General features: G+C 33.0%; 2 protein-coding genes across 2 annotated transcripts in view; one reads left to right on the forward strand and one right to left on the reverse strand.

The window, feature by feature from the left end:
• Positions 1-9,012: 9,012 nt before the first annotated feature.
• On the forward strand, positions 9,013-10,524 carry LOC131849862 (uncharacterized). Its single transcript, XM_059199993.1, has 2 exons — positions 9,013-9,360; positions 10,195-10,524. Exons 1-2 carry the CDS (start codon positions 9,202-9,204, stop codon positions 10,288-10,290), a joined length of 255 nt encoding a protein of 84 aa, XP_059055976.1. The 5' UTR covers positions 9,013-9,201; the 3' UTR covers positions 10,291-10,524.
• Positions 10,525-16,347: 5,823 nt separating this feature from the next.
• Positions 16,348-27,949, reverse strand: part of LOC131849863 (anillin) — a 71,187-nt gene continuing 59,585 nt past the window's right edge. Inside the window, exons 11-21 of the mRNA XM_059199995.1 lie at positions 23,452-23,527; positions 23,072-23,224; positions 22,470-22,631; positions 21,479-21,637; positions 21,002-21,092; positions 19,635-19,781; positions 18,970-19,115; positions 18,545-18,625; positions 17,742-17,909; positions 17,131-17,331; positions 16,348-16,696 (exon numbers count right to left, since the gene is read on the reverse strand). Of these exons, the coding sequence (XP_059055978.1) occupies positions 16,412-16,696; positions 17,131-17,331; positions 17,742-17,909; positions 18,545-18,625; positions 18,970-19,115; positions 19,635-19,781; positions 21,002-21,092; positions 21,479-21,637; positions 22,470-22,631; positions 23,072-23,224; positions 23,452-23,527 (1,669 nt within the window). The 3' untranslated portion in view covers positions 16,348-16,411. The remainder of the gene's footprint in view (positions 16,697-17,130; positions 17,332-17,741; positions 17,910-18,544; positions 18,626-18,969; positions 19,116-19,634; positions 19,782-21,001; positions 21,093-21,478; positions 21,638-22,469; positions 22,632-23,071; positions 23,225-23,451; positions 23,528-27,949) is intronic.

The raw sequence follows: 27,949 nt of genomic DNA on the forward strand, positions 1-27,949 counted from the left end.
TTTCCGATATCAGGTCGACCTCCACGCAGTTCCCCATGGAAACCACCGTGGTCAATTTCGGATAAATTCTCCGCGATTTGATAACTGACCTGACTTCATGCCCATTTTACCTACTCATTGAATAAAAAAAATAATTAGGTAGTGATAAGAAGTCTTCCGGGCTGCGATGATGATGATGATGATGATGATGAAGAAGTTTGTACAGACAATGTTACGGGAATTACTTAAGGCTGTATCTCCCTGACCTCCAACAAAACGTGCGAGTGTAATGAGTTACTGTACAAATTTTCAATTGTAATTGAAAATGTATACAATAATTAATTAAACTCGATAAAATATTGTACACAGGCTAAGGCAACTAATACGAACGTTTCACAGTATGCAGATTTTCTTTAAACAAGTTTGTTAGGTTTATATTTACACGAAACTGAAAAACACATTTTTCACCATAAAAAAAGGACCTAACTTCAGGTCATTTGTACGAACAATTCAAAACTACAAATTTGTATATATATTTTTTTAAACAAAATTATATATATATATATATATTTTAAAAAATATGTACGACATTGGAATTATAATGAATTATCAGAATCACGAAACGAATACCTTTATAATTACTGTAATAATAAAATAATCCGAGTAGAGTGGGACGTATATATTATATATATATAGATATATATATAATTTTTTAATTTATGTAATATATTATTGTATCTCTTAGGAATATATTGTATTTTCCGTTCTGTTACAATTTTATTGCATTTTGTTTATCATCATTACATAGTATAAAATAAAGTCACTGTCGGTGTCTGGATTTTGACGCGGTTTTTTTAATAGATAGAGTGATTCAAGAGGAAGAATTATGTATAATACATGTACACCCGTGTGAAGTCGGGGCAAGTAGCTAGTTTATTATATTTGCACCGCCAACAATTATTCTCTGCACCACCTATGGTTGACTGGTAGAAAATACCGCATGGCGTTAAGTCCGCCAAACGTACTGTACTATATTTTCGAAAATATATGATTATTTATTTAGCTTTAATGCTGTGTGCATTGAAGATAAATAAATAAACATATATTTACGACAAAATTTCGATTGAAAGTATTGCTACCACTCTTGTGTGAGATAGAACGAATACTAAAGAATACCTACATCGTAATTTTATTGTGTAGACACTCCCTTTAAAGTACTTTACAAGCGAAGATCAAAGATTCTGTTACGGCGATATTTTCCTTAACAAATAGAAAGGATTTATGAAGCTTAAGAAAATACCTGTTTATTTCTGTAACCCTATACATGCGACACTATTGTCCGTCTGTAGGTACATATCAGTAAAGAGAAAAATAATCTAAAATACGTTCGATGTGTTCATAAATCGCATAACAATAGTATTCTTGGTAAAAGAACAGTGGCGCCATCTGCAATTTCTCACGAGTATTGCGATATTATCTATGCTACTTCTGAGGTGTGAAATCCATCAAACGATTCTCTAATCTTGCCACAACAAATAGAATGTTCTAGATTTTCAAACGTTGCGTCGGGTTCAAGTATTCAAAGGAGATAACAATGGAACAGATGCCGAAAGACACGGGTGGTAAGCCCGCCCCTACTACTTTCAAATATACAGAGCGAAATGTGGACATGTCAAGTGTTGCGTTCACCACATGACAGTTGATATTGCCTTTGACTACCCCATTTGGTATTAAAGCCGCGAAGATACTAATGAAATTTTATGTATATATATATAGAAATAATAATTAAAAAGTCAAAAATCATTTATTAATGTATAATTTTTATATTATTATTTTTCCCTACCGTCTAGTTCAGTATACAGATTCAATTAAGATGAACTGATTAACCTAAAAATATTAATAAATACCTTTGATAATTCAGATAGCGCCATTTAGTTCCAAGTTAAACAGTTTGTGTTATGCGTACTAGATAGCTGATATATATACTAGCTACATTTTGTTGTAAATACATAATATGCATAGAAAACACCCAGATCTATACTATCAATCATATTCATAAAAACAAATATTTACGCCGTGCGAGGAATCGATACTACGACCATCGGAAGTAAAGCTGTGTGCTGGACCGCTGGACCACTGAGCTCGTACGTTAGCAGTATGTAAGTAGGAATATATATATTCCTACTGACATACTGCTAACGTATTAAAAAAATAGATTCTATGAATTACTGGCGCGAATACGGAGCGGATCACTTACTTGTATGCTACATATATGGTTTGTATATTTTTTTATGTCTGATATGTATGTATTTTAGAAAAGAAATTAAATTTGTTAGTTATATAGTTTTTTTACAATTCACACAACGCAATCTAGTGTCAAGTCAAGCAACGCTTGTGTCATGGGTACTAGACTACATTTTTTTGTAAATACATACATAATATACATAGTAAAAACCCAGACCAACACAAACAATCATAATCATAAATACAAATATTTGTACGTGGAATCGAACTCACGACAATCGGTAGTTAGGCGGTGTGTTAAGCCGCTAGTCCACCGAGGCCGTTTGGTGTTTGTTTGGAACAAGATGGTACTGTTTGATGGGCATGTTATGTCGAGGAATGAGGACCATATCTTATGGAAAGTGTATAATATGAATGGATGTAATTGGAGGGGATGCCCTAAGAAAAGATGGATGGATTGTGTGAAAGATGATATGAATAAAAGAAGAGTATGTTCAGATATGACGACCGATAGAGAGCAGTGAAAGAGAATGACATACTGCGCCGACCCTAAATAATGGGATAAAGGTAAGGCAATGAAGATGGCACTGTTTGAATTGACCAGGAATTTAATTTTATTTCATATCCCTCGATTTCCCGATACTCCTCCGCGATTTTTGTGACCCGTAATGCTTTCTATATAAAGCTCTGCGTTATGGTCTTTTGGAGTGGATATTACCGTAAATATGTGTCAACGGAACGTCATTTCACGGCGCATTAAGGGAACACGGATAAACAAAACGCGAATATACAACAAAAAGATCAACACAGAAAGCACTGTCATCCCACTCGGGGATTACAATTTTTACTTTCCGGACGTTGCTTGCGATCAGTTCGTATTTGAAAACATACTTACATATTATTTAATATCTATAACACTAAAAATAATACAATCATTACATAGTATAAAATAAAGTCGCCGTTTGCTGTCTGTCCGTCCCTATGTATGCTTAAATCTTTAAAGCTACGCAACGAATTTTGATGTGGTTTTTTTAAATAGATAGAGTGATTTTAGAGGAAGGTTTATATATATAATACATGTACACCCGGGCGAAGTTGGGGTGAGTAGCTAGTAATATATAAATAAAAAATAATAAAAAGCAAGTTTACATTTGATTTATATAAACTAAATTCTACTGCTAAACATTATAAATATATGTTTAAAATAGATTTATTTAATAAAGGGATGATTGTAATATCAAATTAACAAAATATTCACAAAATGCAAATGAAAGTATATACACTTTCAGTACATATATCAAAATATTATAGTTTGTTTTTTATGTCTGCCTGTCCATCTATTTGTTACTCGGAAACCGTTGAACCAATTTTGATGGGACTTTCACTCGCGGATAGCTACTATAAGGAGTAAATTAACCTAAGTTAGTTCTTATAACATTACCTATCCTTAACCCATTTTAATTTTAAAATATAAATTTTTAATCAAAGAAAAGTTAAAATCCACGGGGACGAAGTCGCGAGTAACAACTAGTTATGTAATAACTAAGGAGGTAGTAATTAAAATATTAGTTGCTGATTACAACGCCATTACCTACTAACATGCTGCCCACCTTCATAAAGGAGGACTACTGGCGGAAGGGTGTGGTGTATCGGCGTTAGCGTGGCAGATTACCGTCATCAGTGCCGTGACCACACAAACAATTTCAATATATTGTTAGTACTATAATATTAATTCATATGTGTTAATCTATAAGGTATTTATAATATGGGCCTAGTAACCTGAAATAAACAAATAAATGACGACCTCGGTGGTCTACCGGTCTAGCACACCGCTTTACGTCCGATGGTAGCGGGTTCGATTCCTCGCACGGCACAAACATTTGTATTCATGAGTATGATTGTTTGTATCGGTCTGGCTGTTTTCTATGTATAATATGTATGTATTTACGAAAAAAAAATTATCTATGTACTTGTATCAGTTATCTAGTACCCGTAACACAAGCTTTAGATAGCTTAACTCGGGTCTAGATGGCGCTGTGTGAATTGTCCTGAGATTATTATTATTATTAAATAACACCTTACCCCTCAGTAGCCACGACTGAGCAGTTGACTCTGAGTTGAAGTTGAGTTACATTTTTTCTATGGTGTTGTTTTTAAAGCTATATTACCCTTACCACTTTCCATCAGGTGGTCGTCATTAAGCTTATCCGCTTTTACAGTCTTATTTAAAACTATACAGGTATATCAACCAGACACCCACAATTGTTCCTATTTTATTTTGAGAAAAAATTCTTCTATGGTGTTGTTTTTAAAGCTATATTACCCTTACCACTTTCCATCAGGTGGTCGTCATTAAGCTTATCCGCTTTTACAGTCTTATTTAAAACTATACAGGTATATCAACCAGACACCCACAATTGTCCGTTATTTTATTTTGAGAAACATTAAAAGGAAAATGCTCAACAAAAGTGTTGGCTGGCTTTATCCTGTAAATAGGAGATGCGCAGTACAGGTGCAAATTCTATATAAAGGTAGGATGTCCATTTTTCTATCCATTCACGATTGGTTCAGCATAGTGTTAGGAAATATTAGTTAGTTTATAAGACAGTGATATGAGAACAGTGCATTGTAGGTAAGTATCCTAATAATTAAGACGAGACTAATAATTATTTCGTCTCATCTCTACAAAGGTTTCGTAAGATTTTTTTATAATTTTTCGTGAAAGAAAAATTACTTTGATTTTTCTTTTAATCAGCATTTATTCCTATTTTTATGGTATTAGTTTTTTACGATTGAAGTAAATATTTTTCTGATTAAAATCTTGATTTAAATGGCTTATACATTTTTCATTATAAAGAGTTCATGATAAAAAGATATTTTATATATTATAATTTTTAAATAATCTGTTAAAAGTGCAATAATTCTATAATTGATATTATAAAATTATGCTAAAATAATCATTTAATAATTAAAGTACTACTTAAATTATAGAATGATTATTTTCCGGCCTAATTGTAAACGGGTGCAAAAATATTTCCTAAAAATATATTTGCAAATTATAGCTGAAAAAAAAATTGTTCAACTATTTTATTCTCACTAATAAAAAATAAAAATAAATATTTATTACTTCTTTATAATATTAGTTTTGACTTATATATTTAATAGCATTCTTCTAGTATTGTCATATTTTTAATTATTACACTCGATAAGTTTTCTTCAATGTAACTTTTCCAAAACCGTTTACACTGCATCGTAAATATTTTTTATTCGCACTACTTTTTATTCATACAACATTTACAATATTCGCATATCATTATATTTAAACCGTCGGTGCACAAAATAGACCAGTAATTCAAATAAAATAAAATTATTCTTGTAGCAAACTTCTTGGTGTATTTTTAAATTGTTTTTAAATTTTATAGTTATATTTTTTAAACTATTGTTTTATTGCCATACTCCAGCGATACTCAATAAATTGATACAAAAATAAACACATATATATAAAAATGAAATGACATTTGTTGGTCTCGCTAAAACTCGAGAACGGCCGGAGTTATTCAGTTAATTTTGGTTTTGAAGCTTTTGTGAGCTCCAAGGTTAAATGGTGAAAATATGTAGAAATTGCATGGAAAATAGTGGAAACAACAATTTTATTCTCCTATACAAACTGTTCATACCAAACAGGGTGCGTTCAGAAATTTATTGCGTAACTAAACTTTAAAAAACTTTTAACATCAGAACGTAGTTCGCGGGGTCAGCTAATAATGTATAAAAATGTTTCGCGAAATAAATTATATAAAATTATAAATAATATACATATACATACATTATAAATAATATAAAAATATTCGCATATTTCAATAATCTCCATATTTTTCTTTAAAAAAAACCTTCCATACATTTCACTCTGAATATGTGTTCACAGTAGGTATACTCGTAATAAAAAAATATATAGGTATTTTCTGTCTATAAAAAAACAGACTATTTATGACAAGCTGACGGTCACCTCATGGTAAGTGGTAACCGTCGCCTATATACCTGAAGAGTACATGTAACTTTATGTCATAATATGAAGTCTGAGCCAGGAACCAACTGCCACTTCGCAAGATTAAACTGCGCTATAATTGAATATAAAACAGAACATACGTTCATATCTAAGATGTTCCATAAGATACCAACGATGTTAGATGGCCTCGGTGGTATATTGGTTTAGCACACCGTCTTACTTCCGATGATTGCAGGTTCGATTCCTCGCATGGTAAAAATATTAATGAGTATCATAGTTTGTATTGGTCTGGGTTTCTATATAGAATATATATGTATTTGCAAAAATTAGTTAATTGTATGTATTTTTATCAGATGTCTTGTACGCATAACACAAGCTCTGCTTAGCTTGAGACTAGATGGCGCTGTGTGAATTATCAGGAGCTAGTATTATTATTATCCCGACCGCAATGTGTAAATTAAAAACTCTTTTGTTAATTGATTTAATTTTTTTTATTAGAATTCCTAACTAGGTCCTACTTTAGAGCCGAGTTTATGACTAAAATTAGACAAAAGTTTTAAGATAATACTAGCTTCAAATCTTGTTATTTTAAGCATTTTCTTTTTTATAATTGTAATTCGGTCTTAGTTGTTTTGTTTAAAGAGTACAGTGAATCTTTTAAATTCCAAGACGAAATAGAAATAAACTTGTTCTGAAATAGTTATTAAGCAACTTTGCAAAGATAAGAGAGAACATTAGCTGTGATTAATAATACCACAGATAATGTAATATTACATATACTATAATAATAATACCCTTAGACAATTCACACCCACCATCTAGTTCCAAGCTAAGCATAGCTTGTGTTATGGGTTCTAGACAACTGATAGAAATGCATATTTTTTTGTATATAAATACTCAACATACTTACATAGAAAATGCGCAGACCAATACAAACAATCATACACACACACGCCACTACACATCTTATTTATTTGTAGTCCACTCATGCATAAAATAAACTCATGCATCTTTTGTGGAACGTTTACACTCTATCCTGAGGAGATAAAAACCATCGTTCCTAAGAATATCCTTAATTTGTTTTGTCTAGGCGGTTCACTCTGAAGAGGTCGAGCTCAATAGATCTATACAGGTCGCAGTGTTACGTTTAACCACCAAGACCAAAGCCCAAAGCCCTCAATAAAAAAAAAATCCTCTGCCTCAGTACCTCTATCTCAGCATTTTAGCAGCTAGCCTTACTTTGCCACGATTGGCTAACTAACCTGACCTCATGCTCATCCTATAATGTTCCACTGGTGCTTCGTCAGCGTAAACCGTCAGCGCAGACACCATGCCATTATCATCCATAAAAAAAAATATCGCGGCAGGTCAAACCGCGCGGCACAGTTAGTCCTGTATAAAGTTTGAAAACTATTTTTATACATAGATCAAAAGGCCGCCGTTTCGCTTTGTTATTGCACTAGAGAGATAACCTGGCTTTATCTCGGTTATGCTTTAAATATCCTATGACGTGGTTGCGATAAAGCCTGATACCTAAATGATTAAAATTCATCCATCATCTTTTCGAATTAAATTCATCTAGCGTTTGAATGTTAAGATGAATTACCATTTGACGCAGTCGTTCCTTCTATAGATGTATATACCATCTCGCGGTCTGTAGTACGGTGTGGGTGGTGACATTGATCCAGATATTTGTAAGCAATGTCCATATTTTTTAATATTTCACAAATGTGTACTGAATACGTCAAATCAAATCAAATCAATACATCATTCAACTATTAATATTACGAATATATATATGTAAAATCTAACACCTTTGAAAAGTATATAGTTCGAGCTGAGAATAACTGACAGACCACTCTGCTCACATTCTTTTTCCATGCTTAATAGAAAGGAAATATTATGTTTATTCGATACACACACATTATAACGGTAGACAAAATAAGGAAATAGAACATGTTACTTTTGCGGGTTCGATTCCTCGCACAGTACGATCATTTACATTCAGGAGTAATTGCCCAAGAGCCCACGACGGTCAGACTTACGTCTTATTAGTAAACGTGAAAGTTCTTGTATGTGTGTGTGTGTGTGTGTATTTTAAGAAACTCCATATTTTCATATAATAATGAACAATATATGAAAATATGGAGTTTCTTAAAATAACGAATTTGATATGAAATTTTTTACACCTTTGTTACCTGTTACCTGCCAAAGCAACCACGATCCAGGTTTCATGTTTGGGGATCGTTCTCACCTGTGTTGGGGACACACATACAACTACTTTCACGTTTACTAATATGACATGTCTGGCCGTCGTGGGCTCTTGCTCTATATGATTTTTTATATAGGTCTGGGTGTTTCCTATCTATTATGTGTGTATTTACAAAAATAAAATGCATTTAAGTTTTATATCAGTTGTCTAGTACCTATAAGAAGCTCTGCTTAGCTTGGGACTATGCGCTGTGTATTTCCCTGGGTTATTGAAATCCTATCAAATAAAAAATCACGTATTGAAGTAGGGACCAGTGTGGGATTTATATTTTTATGAGTGTAGACCACTTTATTTCCGCCGCATAATGTTGGTATATACCTTTCTAAAATAATAATTTTGCCGCCCCTAAGACGCGGCCTATATGGCCTATTTATAAATCCAGGACTGGGCAGGACATTATATATATTCAATATACTGATTCAATTGACTACTAGCAAGAAACACAACTGTTTTTTTTTAATAGTCAGTGCTTTTACATTGTATACCTATGTAAGTGTCTATGTGTAACATTAAGTGAACATCCCGTGCATAAAGTATTATTGCCGTGCATGTTTGTCATTCAAGTAATCGTATAGTGTGTTATTGGATTCAAATATACCGAGTAAATTGTAGATATCATAGACATCAATCACAGCAATGATACTTGACAATACCTCTGACTACCTCATCCGGGATATCAGTCGTGAAGATATTATTTGTCATGTGCAGAGGTGTGTCGATGGCGGTGGTGTACGTGGTGACAGCGGCGCTGGTTTCCGCGCAGATTACCTTCAGCCGAGATTGGACCGGTGGGAAACGCGCGGCGCCGCAACTCGCTCTTGACTGCGGACAGTTCACTAGACTTTGTCGACATTTCGTTGTAAGTATATGCAATTATATATAAACTTTATTTATTTATTTATAAGCGCAGAAAGATTACAATCAGTACAAAACCAGGGGGGGGGGGGTCGTGGATTTGTGGGGCCTGAGCCAAAACTACTACCTGCCTAATTTTAATTATATTCAATTAAAAAAATACACCGACCAAAAACAAGCGACGGGAAAATCCTCGTAGCATTCAATAGATCTCAGGATTATCAACATTAATGATAGGTTTATTAATATTTTGGATTTTTAAAATTCAAATTGACATGTATTTTTCTTCAATGAGGCCCAATTGTATCTACCGGGCCTCGGCCTACAGCCCAAAAAGTCATTACGTAGATCCGCCTCTGTAAAACAAATGTAAATATGGAAAATATAATAGATATTTTCCATATTTACATTTGTTTTACAAGGAAGGAAGGAAATTAATAATTAAAATAAGATATTTCTTGCCACTTATATAAATAATATATTTTTACAACCGCGTTTAATTCAGCGAGCTACTTCGATTGAGAACTTTTGGCAAGAAACTCTTATTTTTTACTTGACGTGTCAGTGGTCAAGCTTTCTAAGATGCGTTAATTAAGAGATGTGTATTCATCCGTGTTGCCTTAACCCCCTGTTTCCGCAAATCGGGGTTGTGGCTATAGCTGTGGATTTACAAGGACACGGAGGCCTGACACCATAGTGCTCTGGAACAACAACGCATAAGGCGTAACATGACGACGTAACACAAGTGCTGTTCGTATATAGGCGCCGGTTGACGCATGCTGTCAGTCGAAACGTCAGTGTGGTATTCCAAATTTTTTAAAAACAATTTATTTTGCAGCACGAATTGAAGCAGGCGATGTCAACCGATATGTCTACAAAGCGGCGTCGCGACGAGCCGGACAAGGTGGCACCCATATACGACGACGAGAAATAGTTGAACACCAACCTGATCCCCACCTTATAAACATCGTTATGAATGAGGCTGAACATGTTCCCCACATTTTCGGTTATAAATTGTAGATTACTTGCAATATTTTGTTTTAGTTACTACTAGGGTTTATGAATGCACCCTTATTTATTTATCTATAATAATGCTCTATTTTTCTTTAATAAAATAAAGCCCATGTTACTCGCTAATTGAAACATACATTAGGTTTTCTTAAGAGAAAGAATATTTAAAATCGATTGAGTTTTTTGTTTCGACTTTTTTTGCAAATGCAAAATTTTATATATAATATATTTAATTATTATAGTAATACTTTTTATATGCTATAATTTAGAGCCCAGCTTATTGCTTCTTGTAAGTTATTAACTATGTTATAGCTCAACTACAATCTATTTTCTAAAATGAAGAAAAACCAAACCATAAAACCTCTTTCTTTTCGTGCTGAATTATGTTAGAACATTTTCTGAGCGTTAATTTTAGAGAAAGAAAACAAAATATTTTTTTATTCTCTCTAAAATGTCTTATGCTTATATACCTATGCTCATGCTTGCTTGCTGGATTCTTAGGCAACTTCCCATTATATTTCAGAGACTTTATGGTCAATTTTGTTATTGAAAAGTAACTGGCCATATTGAATTAATAGTTGACTGGCTGGAAATACTATTTCAAATTCAAAATGGCCAGTTAGTTCCTTACCTTTGTACATGGGATAAAAACTTTTTATTTACTTATTTTTTATTCAGTACTCTTTGGGCTCGATGTAAAATAAAAACATTACCTTGGGGTCAGTTATTTCAGCTATGTTACGCTTATAAACAATATATATGTTTGGGAAATAGTAACAATTATTTATTCCAATTTGTTATATATAACAAAGTATAGTCAGGTTGTAAATACTGTTTTACTAAGTCAATATAATCACAAACTACATAGCAACATCTCTGGTTAAAAGATACGGTTTTTTTATACTTAAAAAACATATGTTTCATCTATCTTAGAAATTATAACTCTTTATACTAAGCTTTATTAGATATAATCATATAGTTAGTCGTTAAGTTAGTGTTAAATTCTCTTGCATCTCTCATTACCATTTTCTTTCCACAAATACAAATATAAGGGTACCAAACTATTCAAAAGCACATTGTTATTCAATATAGTAGACTGTAGATGATTTATATAAACATAAATTACGCATAATACGATTCTGAATATAATCTACACTATGTAGAGTCTATTAACACAAATTATTTTAATTGCTTATTGCTTCTCTCCAAAACATAAAATGGCGCCAAAAAATTAGTGCAATTTATGTATAAAACCTATTACATATGTTCTGTATATGGAAAAAATACTTCCGAGTGGTGCATGAGAATTTGTTAGAGAATAGTCTTTTACAAGTAGAACTTCAAGTAACGTACTTATAATACAATAAACTTTGATTTACGAATTGAATGCGCGATAAACTTATGATGTACTTACCTCGCCCCGGACGGTATTTAATTCTTATGTAATAATAAAAAAAATACTGTCTAGTAACAATATGTAATTTAATAGTAATAAAGCAGAATTAAAATGTGTTCGTTATTTTAATACTTACAAATTGCATACATACAGAAAAAATAATGAAATACGCTTTTTGCACTAGTGTTGTCACATTTTTGAACTAGATGGCGTTGTATGTTGTCTTTACACAACGCCTTCTAGTTAAAAAATGAGACATTTCAATTTGGAAATAATTAAAAAGCGTATTTCTTACTAATGAGGCAAAACACGTCCTTATATGGACTGGGAATGATGATAATGGAATAGAGGTCCAGCCTGACGGCCAGATGACATTAATATAATTTAGTTAACACATCGTAAAATTCATCCGGAATTTACCATTATTGTTTCCAGTAGGAATCACACGAAGGTAAATAAAAATATCAAGGGAAACGATAACTTTTTTACGTCTCTCTCTCTCGTCTCTTTCTTGCCACACCAGAAATTCATCTCAAAAAGCATCAAAAAGGTGCAAGACATAAATATAAGTAACATTTATTATATTATACATATAAACCTCTTAAATCACTCTATGTATTGAATCACACTAAGTCTTTAAAATCCGTTTGTAGTTTTATTGCATATATCACACGACAGCGACTTTATTTTATAATAGTCACGGAAAAAATGGTTTAAAGACTTATTCTATACTATAACTTGCATGTATTACACATATAAACCTTTCTCTTGAATTACTCTCTATTACTGAAAACTGCATTAAAATCCGTTGCGTATTTAAGAAATACACAGAACAGACAGTAGCGCATGTTTTATACTATTTTTCCCTACCGCCCAGTTCAATATACAGATTCAATTGGGAAGAACTAGTAAGAAACTGAAATTATTATTTTTGATATATGTGTATAAAAGATACGAATAATGTCGATGGACAATTCAGTTAACATTTAAGTTTGATTGACAACTTCATTGGACCCAATTGTATAGTGGAGTATTCGTTTAAATGACAACAAATATTAACTTAAAAATAACTTTATTAGAATAATTGATTTTATATACAAATTACATAAAATAATATATGTATAATTATGATATTTTCCACTCTCTACACACTCTAAAATTTAATATCAAACGAATTCTTAATTAATAATATTAATTAATGTCATTAAAATTGTAAACTATGTTTAAGAAAATGTAATATTGTTAAAACGTCATATATAGTGCTAAAATTGCTACATTACAGACTATAATTATGTATGCTATGGTTAATTATTTATTATCTGTGGATATTGTACATTGAAAATATCGTGTAAATATTATTTCAGGGGTCACATTCAATATTATATAGGTACACGCACTAACATAATTTCATTTTTAATGCTCTTTTCGAACTATTCTAAAGCTGATGGTCGTACATAAGATATGTGGTTGCAGAGTATAAAGGCCACTCGAACCCTTGAAAGGACTTATGGCTAAAGAAGCGGCTGGTGGCCTGTGTCTGCCTGACTTTAGTCTGAGGATACCGCGAGGCTGTTATAATTTCGATTCCCGTTTGAATGGGAAATGGTATCGATCTTGTGCTGTCTTAATTTGCATTTACACAAAATTATAAACATATATATGTATATTGAATATATATATATGTTGCATAATTCCTTGAATAGAGCATTAGCTTTATTTATTTAAAGAAATATTATTTTTATTGTATTGTAATAACCCTCATAATTTAACTCAGTGTTGCAAGTGCGGTTATCTATAAATTACGTTAGATGAGTTTTATGATTTTCTTAATGCTCTGGATGATGATGTTTAGTAAATTATATGCTACAATAATCTTATCCCAGGCAATGCAATTTATGGTTTTAAATACTAGAATGAAACCTTGTTTATGTCTATCTCTTTTTTTCTACATAATTTTAATAAAAACTTATGAGCCAATTAAGTGTACGACTCAAATTTTCAATATTAGTAACGTTAAAAATCAGTCAGGTTAGTGAGTTACAAAGGTATATTATTCTTTAAACTACCATTATGTACTATCAAATTAATTGATATAATACAAATAAAAGTAACTTCTATAGCATATAGTAATAAGACACTATTTTGATTGCTAACAATGCACAAAATATTACTCAGCAAAATGTCACACTATAACCTAAACTGTATAACCGATATTATAAAAATAGAATTGCAACTTCCATTTGCGAAATACTTTTGTACTATTCAAATTTTAATTACTAATTTATGTTAATTTATAAAAACATTAATATTAAATAATTCTACATTAAATTGCCATAATTATATTAGACAATGCCAATATTACAATTATATTGTTACATCCTTACTCACAAAAACATTAAACGTCTAATAGAACTTTAGTTATTAAAGCTATGGTAGGGTTGCCAACCTAATATTTAAAAAACCAGGTAATGAAGTTTGAAAATCCAGGGCAATTCCAGTTAAAAACAGTACGCAGTAATAGATTTGCAATAGTTAAATTAATATCTAGTGAAAATAGGTAAAATGAAATTTAAGTATTTAAAGCAATCATATTTTTTATTTAAAAATTTGTTTAAAACTTTTTTTATTTAATAATTGATAACCGTATTTAAGTAAAAGAAAAAAACCAAGGACGCTGCATATAAACTATTCAGTACGTCCCAGGACTGTTTTGTCAAGAAAAACTGTCCATGTATTGGGAAAACAGAACAATTCGAAACTCTAAGTAAGTAGCAGAACTGATTTCTTTATTAGGTATTTTAATATTAGATACACTATTGTATTGGGCCTATGCCCGTATTAATAGTTGTGTCATTCTCTTCTCTCAGACATTTTTTTTATATTTGAATGCAACTATCAAAACATTGCGGTAGTAAGATATCATAGAACATTTAAAGTTTTTGTGAATAATTACACAAAATGGCGCTGCCATATATTCAGTACTGTGATGTACATTGTTAAAATACAAGAACTTTCTACCGCTATCGATTAGTAAACTTTATTACTAATATAATCATTTAGTTTCAAAACCACTATTCAGTTTGTCATATTATAAAAAAAATATGCAACTTATATTGTAGAAATACTTTGCACTATTCAAATTCTAATTAAAATATAAAACTTAATATGTAAATAATTCTAAAATAAATTGTCATAATTATGTTAGACAACATGGTTATCATATTGTTAGAAAATATGGCGCTGCCAAATACTTAGTATCCTGTTAGACTAATATATTAATATAATTGTTAACATGAACAAAAACTAATCAGTTTATTGCTAATGTAAAATCAACCATCCAGACATGAAATAAAATGGTCGTTTTACGTATATCATCAGTATAACTCAACTTGGTTAGTACATTCGACTGTCATACTCAATGTAGTGTTTAAAGGACTTGCTATAAAATTAAAAAGACTTGAGTACTAACTACTTTTATCAGTCTTTGATGGCAGTATCAATTTATTTCAAACATATTTACTGTAGATAAACTGTATAAAGTTTTTGGGCAATATTAAATATATATATATATTATTTCCTAATTTTTAAGAATTATACTTTGTAATAATATTGTGATAATATAATACATCTAGGATATAAATCTAGGATTTATATCCTGGTTTCTTACTGCATTTAATAAAACAAATGCATCAGTAAATTTCCACGCTTTCGATTCGTAACTGACAAAATGGGTAATAGAGAAAGAGACAGACTGTAAAAAGTAATCTATGTGGGTATCTCTGTCTCACCTAATTATGCTGTAAACTTAAGTGATGTAAGTGAGATGTGGATAAAATTAAAGGGTACACTTAGATTATTGTCAGTTGCTTGGACATGTAGCACTGCGATCTACATAGATCTATTGTGCTCGCCCTTTTTCAGAGTTCGCTACCTAGACCCGTCAAGGACAAGAATTGAAGGTTATTCTTACGAGCGATGGATTTTATCTCCTCAGGATAGAGTGTAAACTTTGCAAAGGAAACTTTGTTAAGATCTGTATGAAAGGTTACTTAGTACTTTATGTAGGTTGTAATATCAAATGAGTAAGAAAGGTAGTAAATAAAGAAAACAAAGTAACTGCCAATCTGATGGTCTTATTCCTCCAGAATGACAACGTATACATCACGCTAAGTGACGCCAATGATACTCAAGCTTACAGCCCACTGGATGGTAAGTGGTAACCGTCGCCTATATTCATGAATAACGCATTAGTGGTATCAAAAGTGATACATGATATTCTGAGCTCTGTGGTGCTGCATCATGACACCACTAATGCGTTGCCATTTTAGTGGATATCATGCCTCTTATCTTGTGGTGAGTATTAACCATTGCCTATATATATGAACAGCGCCACTGACCTCTCAATACCATGTGTCACTCTTGATACCTCTAATGCGTTGTCATTTTACAGGATATCATGCCTTTTATCTTATCATTTTACTGCCTAATCTGCACTATACAACTAAAATATAGCTTACAAAGGACGCTGTTTGGCGGTAGACCTAGGTGAGACATCGCTACCCATGCAGACGATTTTCTACTGTAGTTTTCTAATTTAATAAATCGAAAGTTAAAACTATAAATACTAATAAACCATACCAAGACCTTGTTAAGCATCATCTGTAGCACAACACCTCACATATTCTAATGCTTTATTCAAACAGTCTAACCAAACATCGCGGTCTTTCGCAGTATCGGCGGCTAGTAGGTGCCTCCTGAGGACAGTGCCGTCTTCTCTCTTGAAGTATACTAAAGATCCGCTGTCGGGCACTATGAGGCCGGTGGGAACGGCCGACTCTAGTAGGATTGTGTTTGGCCGCGCGCATAGATCGCGGGGTGCTTTTATTACCTTCTCGGAGATTACGGTGGATAAATCGATGTCGCCAATTGGTAGCTGCGAAAAAGAAAATGATAGAATTAATAAATCATGTTGAAATTTAATTAAATGTATTTATACGCATGAAATCATTACATAGTATAAAGTAAAGTCGCTGTCGCTGTCTGTCCCTATGTATGCTTAAATATTTAAAACTACGCGACGGATTTTGATTTAGATAGAGTGATTCTAGACAATATACACTATAAATTTCTAGACACTATAAACCTTCATATCTATATAACACATGTACACTCGTGAGAAGCCGGAGCGCGTAGCTAGCTAAGTATTAATGTTTGTTACTCTTTTTCACGCAAAAACTACTCAACGGATTTTGATGAATCTTTACAGTAATATAGCTTATACATCAGAATAACATAGGCTATAAATTTCACGTGGCTGAAATTGCGGTCACTGTTAGTAAAAAATAAATTAAAAAACAAAAGCCGTACCTTCCGCTGCACATCGTCGGGATACTTCCAGTAGGAGAGTTGCGGCGGCTGCAGTCGGAACCACCTGCGGTGCCACGCGCCCAGCCCGGACACGTCGTCGAAGGCCGTGAGGAAGGCCGCGTGGGGTGCTGGCGCCGGAACTCGAACCTTCGCCCCCATGTCCAGCTGGATCGAGCCATCCAGAGGACTCCCGCATGGAACCTGTCATAATAATAACATTTTATTACGAAACGTTTGAACCCTACCATCTGAAGAAAAATGTCGTGTTAAACGGTTAAGCTACCAGTTGTCTGGTGATAATAATAATAAAAAGTATATTGTGCAAAAACAGTTACAAAATAGACTTAACTAAGATTCTATATCTATTTCCATATATAATGCAATAGTTCTTAAAACTATGTAATGCCAAGTCCAGGGCAGTAGTGTCTAAACCAGGCCAAGTCTGTATCTCAGACATCATTACCCTCTTAAAGATAATATGCTATACACAACAAATGCAGTTTATATTCATTCAACTTCTGTATTATATTAATACATACAACATATATACATAGACACACATATATATTTATTATTATAATTTGGTAATGTAGTATAAATCTTGAACAAACCTTATTGAGTGTGAATGTTTTCCTGGTGGCCTGTTGCAGTGCGAATATACAATATCCGTGCAGTTGGAACTGAGGGCTGCGGACTGCCAGCGGTCCGGCCGGACTTTGTACACGGGGTGCTTTTAACTCGGACACTTTTGACTTTGGAGTTAACAGCTTCGAACTCGACTGTAAAAAATATCAATGTTCATTTAGCGAAACAAGTTTCGTTGGAAACTTTTTAGATGTTCGTTTTATTTGATATTAAAATCCTTAAAAATTATCATTTTACGTTTTAGATATATTTGGCTAACAAACTTATAGAACGACAAAAATATACATTAATAATATTCTTTCTATGTACAACTCTATCTGCATAGTCTGTCATAATAGAGCACATACATCAATTAGTCATCCTTCAAGAAGGTCGATAGCAGTGTGAACCCAAGTAATAAAACCCTTAAAACTTATGACTTTTTCTAAAGACCCGGGTCTCTACGGATAGTCATTCATCAGTCAGTCATTAAGTTTTATTATTCAGGTCCCGTTTCTTAAAGATCAGCAACACACATGTTAGACCGCTGGATGTCAAAGGGAAACTGTTTAATATCTGCTGGGCTGTAAGCTTGATTACCAATATTGTGGTATAAACTAAAACACTTTTTGTACTGAATATAATTCCTTCAGTATAAAAGGTTTTAACAATAAGTTTCAACGATGGATTAAATAAAATTAATATAATTTTGATTCGTGAGTTTTAAACCTCCCCTAAATTATATTTGTATTATATTATAACTTATTAATATATTATAGTGTAATCTTACCTTTTTGCTTGAAATATGATATTTCACCTCATGTGGTAATATTTCTTTGGACGCTTGCAGTAAATACACTTCAACTGTGACCTGGAATAAAATAATAGGGACATGTAAGGAATAGTTTTGTAGTTCGGCTGACTTATATTACTACCATTTTTTATGTATCGTACTAAATAATAAAGTAGCCACATATAGTTCAAATTTTAAAAGATTTGCTAAGGCTGGATATGTCTTTCTTCTGTTTTTTATTACATATTGTTGTATACATATAAGGAAAGAGAGAAAGAAGACGATGGCACAGCTACATTAAGCAAATTAAAGACAAAATTGGAGTCGTGATGAGCATGAGAGAAGATCGTGGAAACCGGCAAGAGCTCCACCAACAAGAGCTTCGCTCTTAAATTATAAACGAATGAAAAAAATACAGTTACCTTGAAATCGCTGGTGAGACCGTCCATGCGTATTTCATCAGGGAAGTGTAGCAGGGTCGAGTTCGGCTGCGTGAGCTGCATGCTACTAGCGAGCACGCGGTCACGGCACTTCAGTAGACACACAGCGTGATGACCCGTTGCACCGTCTGCAAATTACCACAATATATATAAACAAACAGAAAAGATTTGTTTTTTATTTGTACTGGATATATAGCGTTTTAGCAAACCGCTTTACTTGGGGTTGTTGCAGATATGATTATTTGCATCAGTCTGGGTGTTTTCTATATATAATATATATGTATTTACAAAAAAAAATCTATGTATTTAACAGTAATCTAGGTCCCATAACACAAGCTTTAGATAGCTTAACTTGGGACTACATGGCGCTGTGTGTCGAATTTTCCTGAGATATATTATTATCTTATATATAAAATTCTCGTGTCAGTTTTCGTTCCCATACTCCTCCGAAACGGCTTGACCGATTCTCATGAAATTTTGTGAGCGTATTGAGTAGGTCTGAGAATCGGCCAACATCTATTTTTCATCCCCCTAAATGTTAGTGGTAGTCCACCCCTAAATTTTTTATTTTATTTTAAGGCAAAACGTTTGCCGGGACAGCTAGTTATTATTATATTACATGACTAGTCATTCCTAAAAAAACTCACCGGCATTTAGTTGTCGTACATAGTCGCGACGCAGTGGAACAACAAGGCTGTTGATATGGAGTGCGGCCATCCCGGCGGAAGCTGCTGGGCCAGCGCCCTCTACTTGCAAACGTTGTACTTCGTGCACGCTCGCCTGCCGACGGTGTGCTACGGGAAATTGGAAAAGCAACCTTGCGTATACTATACAAATAATACAATATGAAACGCTTGCATCGCATGAGAAATATTCTTTTTTTTGGACTACTCAAATGCTGTTGACCGCAGCCTTTACAGCTTTTCCGGATTATAGGGAGCGAGTATAGATGGCATTGCAAACCCACGGAAGGACTTATGGAACGGCTTAAGGCCAGCTCCCGTCTGACTAATATGATTTTAGTCTGAGGGCACCGCTGGAGGTTCGAATCTTGGCTCAGGCCGTCGTAATTGCGATCACAGTTTGAATTCGACGGGGGATCAATCGGAGAGATGAGAGATATCTATAGTATTATCCATTAGTTTATAGGCGATGGTTGCCACTTTCATTCAGATCGTTAAGCTAGTTATAGCGGAATTAGACAAAATAATATAATCATATTAAGTAGTAAAATATATATGTGTATATATGTTATAATATTCGTGTGTATTCTATTCTTGTTTAGTTTTAGTTTAGTCTAATATTTGTATATATGTTATTTATATAATTAATGTTAAGCCACCATCAAGTATTTCTGCACTTCCTGAAGGTTGACTGGTAGAGAATGCCTATAGCATTAAGTCCGCCGTTTGTACCATAATTTATTGGTCAATAAAGTTTAAATAAATAAATAAAATGTACTGTCGCAAAATAACTCCTAATTCGATAAAAAAATATCTGGAGCAATCTACAATTAAGGAAATCTCAAAATGAAACTATACACTAGGTTACCTTTCTCATATGGCAATAATATGATAATATCCTTTTCATATGGGAAGAGGAGATAAGCATGCAAGGTGTGGATGCATATTTAAAAAGTGAACCAGGAGTACATAGGTTGTAAAGTTCGGCCGCTCAGAGTTTGCGTTTCTGACAGATCGGGATCGACCAATCAACTGATTGTTTTTGTAATGAAGCGACTAAATAACATTGAAACAGTGCAGTTTTGTGTGAAACTATGGTTTTTGTATTTGTTAAGTAGTTAATAATTTTAGCCCAAAATTAATACGTTTATTGTAAGTTGGAAAAATATTAAATTTTTAATGTTATTAAGGCAAAAAAACCATATTTTAAATTTTGCCGTAAATTGTATGTCAGTTCAAAGTTATATCGACTATTCTATCCCAACCTGTCTGAAACGCAAACTCTGAGCGGCTGGATTGTAATATATATAATGAAAATATGATTGTCTTACTTGCGAGTAAAAGCAGTCTCTCGCCTTCGGCTTGTTCAGTGGAGCCACTGAATTCAATAGTAGCTGCACACAGATTTAACGCTTGACTGGCCTGTAATATAAAACATATGTATATAATAAACATATGTACATACTTTACAATATAAAAAGATTCAAGTTTTAGTTTTCTTAGCAGTAACATCACTACCAATTGAATAAATCTAATATAAGAATTTTATTAACATTTTTTCATATTTATTAACGTTATTAAAAAGTGCTATTAAAAAATGACTTGATTAACACTTTTTTTCCCTTTCCACATCCCTTTCCCGTCAACTTAAATCAACATTAATTAATTAAAATCAATTGGCTATATCAACATTTTGCTACTTCAGCGCCATCTAGCAGACAGTAATGAAGTTATGCCAGCGAAGCCGCGGGTAAAAGCTATTAATATATATTTACGTTATACTTATATGTATATATATATATATATACCTGTGATATAATAGTCTGTTGCTTGGTAATCTCGTTCTGTAGCTCCTTGATCCGCTGTCGCACGGTGGTGACACAGGCGGCCGGCTCCGATGTCGGCGGGATGTCACGCTCCGGCGACTGGTGTCGGATGATGCGCATTGGAGTCGTTGGTGTCGTGGTCTGCAATCAAATCAAATTAGACGTTATATCCTTTACGTAAAGTCACTTTTTATATTGAACTAGTAATGGGAAATAAGTTGACAGTCTATCTGATAGAAAGTGACAATTGTGGTATTTAGATATAAAGAGTATCATGTATACAAATGAGTAAATTTTCTCATGCTACTATTATTTTCCATAGCTTGGCTGATATATCCGTAAAAAATATCACGGTTATATCTTACAGCTTAAACAAGACTTTAACTAATATACTAGCTGAATTACTAGTTTCTTTTTTAGACTACTCTAATGCTGTTGCCGCAGCTGGCCTTTGAAACTTCAGTGGTGAGTGCAGATGATTCTGCAAACCCGTGGAAGGACTTATCGATAAAAGCTAACTCCCGCCTGACGAAGAATTACTAGCTGAGATAGAGTTGTCAATTTAGACAACTTCTTCATACTTACTCGTTGTCTCCTTGCCTCCTTCCAATAGTCAAGTCAAAGTCATAATCATTTATACATTTAGGTCATTTAAATTTCTTATGATGTTAACATTTTTATTACTGCCTGACTGCGGAATAACTAACATACTCGGCCATCCCCCAAGTAATCGTTTACATTATAATAAGCTGTACTCAATAAGTATTTTTTAATAAAAAAAAAAAAAAAGATTCATACAAATGAATTTATGTAATCGATTTCAAAAATTCCATTATATATAGTAAGTTAATTTATCTGCAAATAATATGAGCTGTATTTTATTGTAAAAAATTAAAAGATCCTTATAAAAATGGCACCCGACCGAAGCCACGTTTACTTGCTAGTATATAATGTATGTATTGTCAATACTTACAGCACTTTGCATCCTTCTGTAGAAACTGACACTGTGTACCAGCTCGCTGCCTTTGTCTCGAGCGGGGGTCGATGGCGTCACGCACTGCGGCTGGCATTTCAGGGGAGACTTGAACTGCGCTTTCTCCTGGTACACGAAACTTGTTGATGACAGGCTCCCATGCTGTAAACACGGGGCTAGCTGTTCCTCGGCCTCATCAAGTGTGAGTGAGAGATGACCATTCTCTCTTACTCCCACATTTAGCAGATTTAGATCGAGGTCCAGCAGTGAAATTTTATGTACACATTAGTCATACGGCTCCCATGCAGTAAACACGGGGCTAGCTCAGACTCATCCAGGGTGAGTGAGAGGTAACAATGGTCTCTTACTCCAACAACTTATTCAAATAAACTCAAGTACTTTTGAATAGTCATATTTTCTAATCTAACCTAATGAGTGCATTCGGAACGCAGTTGGAAGAATCATCAGAAGAAGAAAGAGCAAGAAACTTGTGTGTTGCTCTTTTGAATGTTTTCTGAAGTCTAGACGACTTCTTAAAATTTCTAGCTCCGTATAAACTTAAATCTAACATCTAAATATTGCTGTGTGACTGTAATTGTTACCTTGTTGACTTTAGGTGGTGTGGGTCCTTCGATTTCCTCATTGATGGCTTCATCCAGCATATCATTCAATTCACTGTCACAGTCGCTGTCTGAACTATCTGTCTCGCACTCGCGAACTGCTTTCTTGTAGCTGGTGTTGTTTTTCTTTACCACCTAGAAATATAAGTGAGATTGGAACAAATCGAGACAGAGATATGTTTGTTTTTATATTTTGAATTTGCAAACACCGTGCTAGTCGAAACAGTGTTACGTGCAAGGTAATGAATCCAGCTCAGTACTGTAAGTTCAGACTAATATTTTAATATTAAATTGTAAGATTCACGTTAGATTTTTTATAGGAAATAAGTATTTTTAATTATACCATAACATTTTATACTCACATTCATGACTTCACGACCGAAAGATGTCTCAGCCCAGTTGTCAGATTTATTTAAATTGTCGTTTAGATTCTCCGTACTGAAAATGCAAAAAATAGAACAAAATTAATAAAATTCATTACAAATTATACTAATTATTTAGTCATTTTTTCATTCTCCTAGATTTGTTGCTTGATTCTGGTTTATATATAAATCAAATACATATATTTATACAATAATCATATTTAGATATCTCAGTACGTATTTTTATTGAAAACGACGTAGAAATTAGATGTGTGTAATGTACGTGAAATGTAGAGAAAAACCTAAATACTACATAAATCTGATATATAAAATTATCGTGTCACAGTGTTTGTAACAAAACTGCTCCAAAACGGCCTGACAGATTCTTATGAAATTTTGTGTTTGAAATTCAGCAACACCAAAGGAATGGGACTAAATTTCATATATCTAAGTGATAAGGGTAGTGTACACCCAAATTTAATTTTTAATTTTTGGACAATACTTTTAATTTATGATATGGTATTAAAAAATGCATACAACTCCAAATTATCATTTCGCCTATCATCAACCATTATTTTTTTAATAGCGATATGTACATGGCGAAACATTGCACGCCGCATCAGACAGTATAATCTTTCTTGATATAAAATGAAATCGCTTCCGCTGTCTGTTCGGTCGGATTTTATAAACTACACAACAGAATTTAATGCAGTTTTCATCAATAAATAGTGATTCAAGAAGAAGGTTTACATCTATACTACTGTTCAGCTTTGCAAAGCCTAGAAATGTATATAATATTTATGAAAACATTAATAAAATCATATAGGATATATTATACCACTAATTCAATTGCATTATTATTGTAACTCTACCGACCTATCGCAGAGAGAAAATTGCTTAGAAAGTTTTCTGATATGTGTACATTGCTACAATATGTCAGACAAAGGCAATACATATAACGTACCATCTGTATGGTCACTGATATGACTAATAATAGAAATATAATAGTACATAAATGTACTTTAAGTTTAATTATTAAGTAGAGCAACGGCCGAAGGAGGCCTAATTTCGGGGGTAGTTGCAGCAAAAGAAAATGTCGACGTAAAGGGGCCTCGAGGGCCCTACTTATACTCTTCCATAAGAGGGTGCTGGAGACCCCAGTCAGTCACTACTGGCCTTACACAAAATATCAGTTCTGTGATACTAAGCTGTCACAGCATATGCTGAGTGTCGACTGTATTGCCAACTAATAATTTAGCTAGCAATATAAATATAGTATTGTAATGTTACGAAGTTTACTACTTTATATATAGCCCTCCTTCGCGGCTTAGCGGTTAACAGATTTCCAATAGTCGCGGGATTCGATTCCTCGCACGGCATAAACATTTGTATTCATGAGTATGATTGTTTGTATCGCTCTGGATGTTTTCTGTGTATATTATGTATGTATTTATAATAACTTTCATCTTCACTTGAAACGAAACCCAGTTATTTTGTAAACAAGCACCTATGGTGTATTGGCCTATTGATTGAATGGAAATAATTGACAACAAAAATGATACAAAAATATGCATTTTTTTATCATTTTTGTTGTCATTATAGTTCCGAAAGTCCAGAGAGAATACTGCCATTTCTCACCCTCCAAACAGGTATACGACACAATACTAAATATAATTACGCATATTAATTTTACTAATATATAAACGAGAGAGAAAGGGATTGTTGCAGCAGTGTGGTTAGTCCACATTACTGGACTAATAACCACATTGCCATGTCGGGTTGACCTCCACGTGGTTCTCTCTGGAAACCATCGTAATAAATACCTGGTGAATTTACCACGATGGGCTAACTGACCTGATCTCAGGTAACATCCTCCACTGGTGCCCCGCCGTTAGCGCAGGTGGTATATTTCTTAAGAAATATATAAAAAATAATAATATATAGACGTGGAAATTTCTGAGTGTAGCTGTATAGATGGATGCATGTTTATTATTGTTTCAAGCAAAAACTACTGAATGGATTTTAATGAAACTTTACAATAATGCAACTTATACATTAGAATATTACACAGGCTGTAAATTTCACGCTGGTAAACCGTGGACACAGCTAGTCTATACATATAAATAAAATTGGAGTATCTGTTTGTAATATTGAAATAACCATTTTTTACTACATGCATATGAATACGGTACATACACCAAAAAAACATTTTTTACAATTTTTGACGGTCTGTCTGTCTTTCTGTTTGTTCCAGCTAATCTCTGAAATGGCTGGATTTTGACGGGACTTTTATTGTCAGGTAGCTGATGTAATAAGGAGTAACTTAGGCTACTTTTAGAAAAATAAAGTTATATTCCACGCGGACGAAGCCGCGTGTACAGCTAGTATACTATAAAATTTCTCTGTTGTCGATAGTACTAGGTTTATAACCTGTTTATCCTGTTCAACATCAAGTAAATAATGCTTGCAGTTTTATATAAAGGCATTACTCAGGACTATTAATTTTTTAAATATAGTTTCATAATCACAGGGTCAATATTTTTTTATTATCTGACAGCTGTGATGATTTGTTTTATCTCCTCCTGCTTTCGGTTTATCCTCGACTTTTGTAACAGCCTGTATTTTGAGTCGTGGTCTTACAAGTGTTATTTGTTACTGGCCGATACTCGTATTTAATATCTACCTTGTTAAATAGACTAACTTCAACAATTGAATTAGATAGACGATAGATATAGATAGATAAAGATGAATTAGATTAACGACAAAAGTTACAGACTGTACTGTTATTAATATGTATATAATAAGTTTAGTGTATAGGGGTGTGTGGTATTTTAAATTAATATTTATGTTAGGGGTTGTGTATGTAAAAACAGATGTTAAAGAGTAATGTATAGGTCTGTCGTGGTATAGACGTGTAACGCGTAGGAATAAAGATAATATTTTACGGAAGGTGGATGGTTATAAATGCAGAGGAAGACCTAAAAAGAGGTGGATGGATTGTGTGAAAAATGATATGCTAAGAAAGGGAGTAATTAACGAGTTGATTGCAAACAGGGATGAATGGGAGAGAAAAACATATTACGCCGGCCCCAAATAAATTTGATAAGGAAGAAGTTGATGATGGTTGTGTATTGTGTATGTGTATGTGTATAAAAAAACGAAATCTGTCTACCTTTCAAATAACTCCTGAACTCATTATTTAAATACATACTGAGATAGGTATTTAATATAATTTCACCAAAATCACACAACAAAATCGAGGGGAATAAAAAAACACAATATTAACTTATTTACAAAAAAATCTTTATTATTACAGAATTGTAGAAAACAACGTATCTATTTTATCACAGTCGATAGAACTTAAACATAATATTAAGCTAAAAAGGTTTTAATGTTAATGCATAACTCTTGGAATAAATTAAATATTTATCACTATTCTACCTAAGTCAATTTATTATTTTTAATCATTATTATTTATGATAAAATTATTATTGATAAATATTCAATATTCCAAGAATATATTACTGTAACATATAAATTACTGTAATTAGTATTTTATGTAACAAAGTTGTTGAGTAAACATAATTTTAATTAAAGTACTGAAGGTACGATTTGTCCTTCGTATTCACAATATAAAATATACATATATAATAATAAAAATAATCCAGAACAATTCACGTCATTTAGTAGAAACCAAGAGCTTGTAATATGCGTACTAAATAACCGATAGAAGTATTTAAACACATATTTCGTAATATATAATATATATGATAATACATTAATAAGATTCCTCAACAAGAGTTGCCGAATGATAATATTACTATAAAATATAAAAACTTGTATACTTATATTAAGAACAGATATAACAACTGCTTATTTTACACTTTGATAGTAAGTAGGCAATCGAAAATTTTATAAAATAGATAACAATAACAAGTAAAATACTACCCTTTATGCATAAAACACTATTTAGATTATTGAATTGTTTGTCCTTTTTCTATAAACTGTTTTCTTCATTTGAAAGACAGTGACAAAGCACTGTCAGAGTAACATGGCAGGTTTTAGTTTCTATGGATAAAGGGTAAAAGACAATGAACAAATTTCATATAGGCTTGGAACTTGCTCAATATAAACGATTATTTAATAAAAGGCCTACACGACTTTAAAATCAGGAGCAATATTGGCGCTGTTGAAAAGGCTGTAAGAGTATTATTTGAAATAGGTCTTGATTTCGCTACACACGCGGTCATACAAAACGCGATAAAGCGATCCAAGACCCTCTTATGTACTGCTCAGATAGTGTCCCTGATTTTCTGAAATACGGTTGGATTCCGCTATACACGCGGTCATTTATAAAGCGCTCTGTGGCCCTACTATCCCCAGCTTAGATATTGTTGCTATTTTATTGAAATTGGACTTGATTTTGCTACACACGCGGCCATTTATAAAGCGATCCAGGGTCCTCTTATACACTGTTTATATATTGTCCTTGATTTTA

Source organism: Achroia grisella, unplaced genomic scaffold (genome assembly GCF_030625045.1).
Source record: "Achroia grisella isolate CSIRO2021 unplaced genomic scaffold, CSIRO_AGI_Agris_v1 utg660, whole genome shotgun sequence".
Taxonomy (NCBI): domain Eukaryota; kingdom Metazoa; phylum Arthropoda; class Insecta; order Lepidoptera; family Pyralidae; genus Achroia; species Achroia grisella.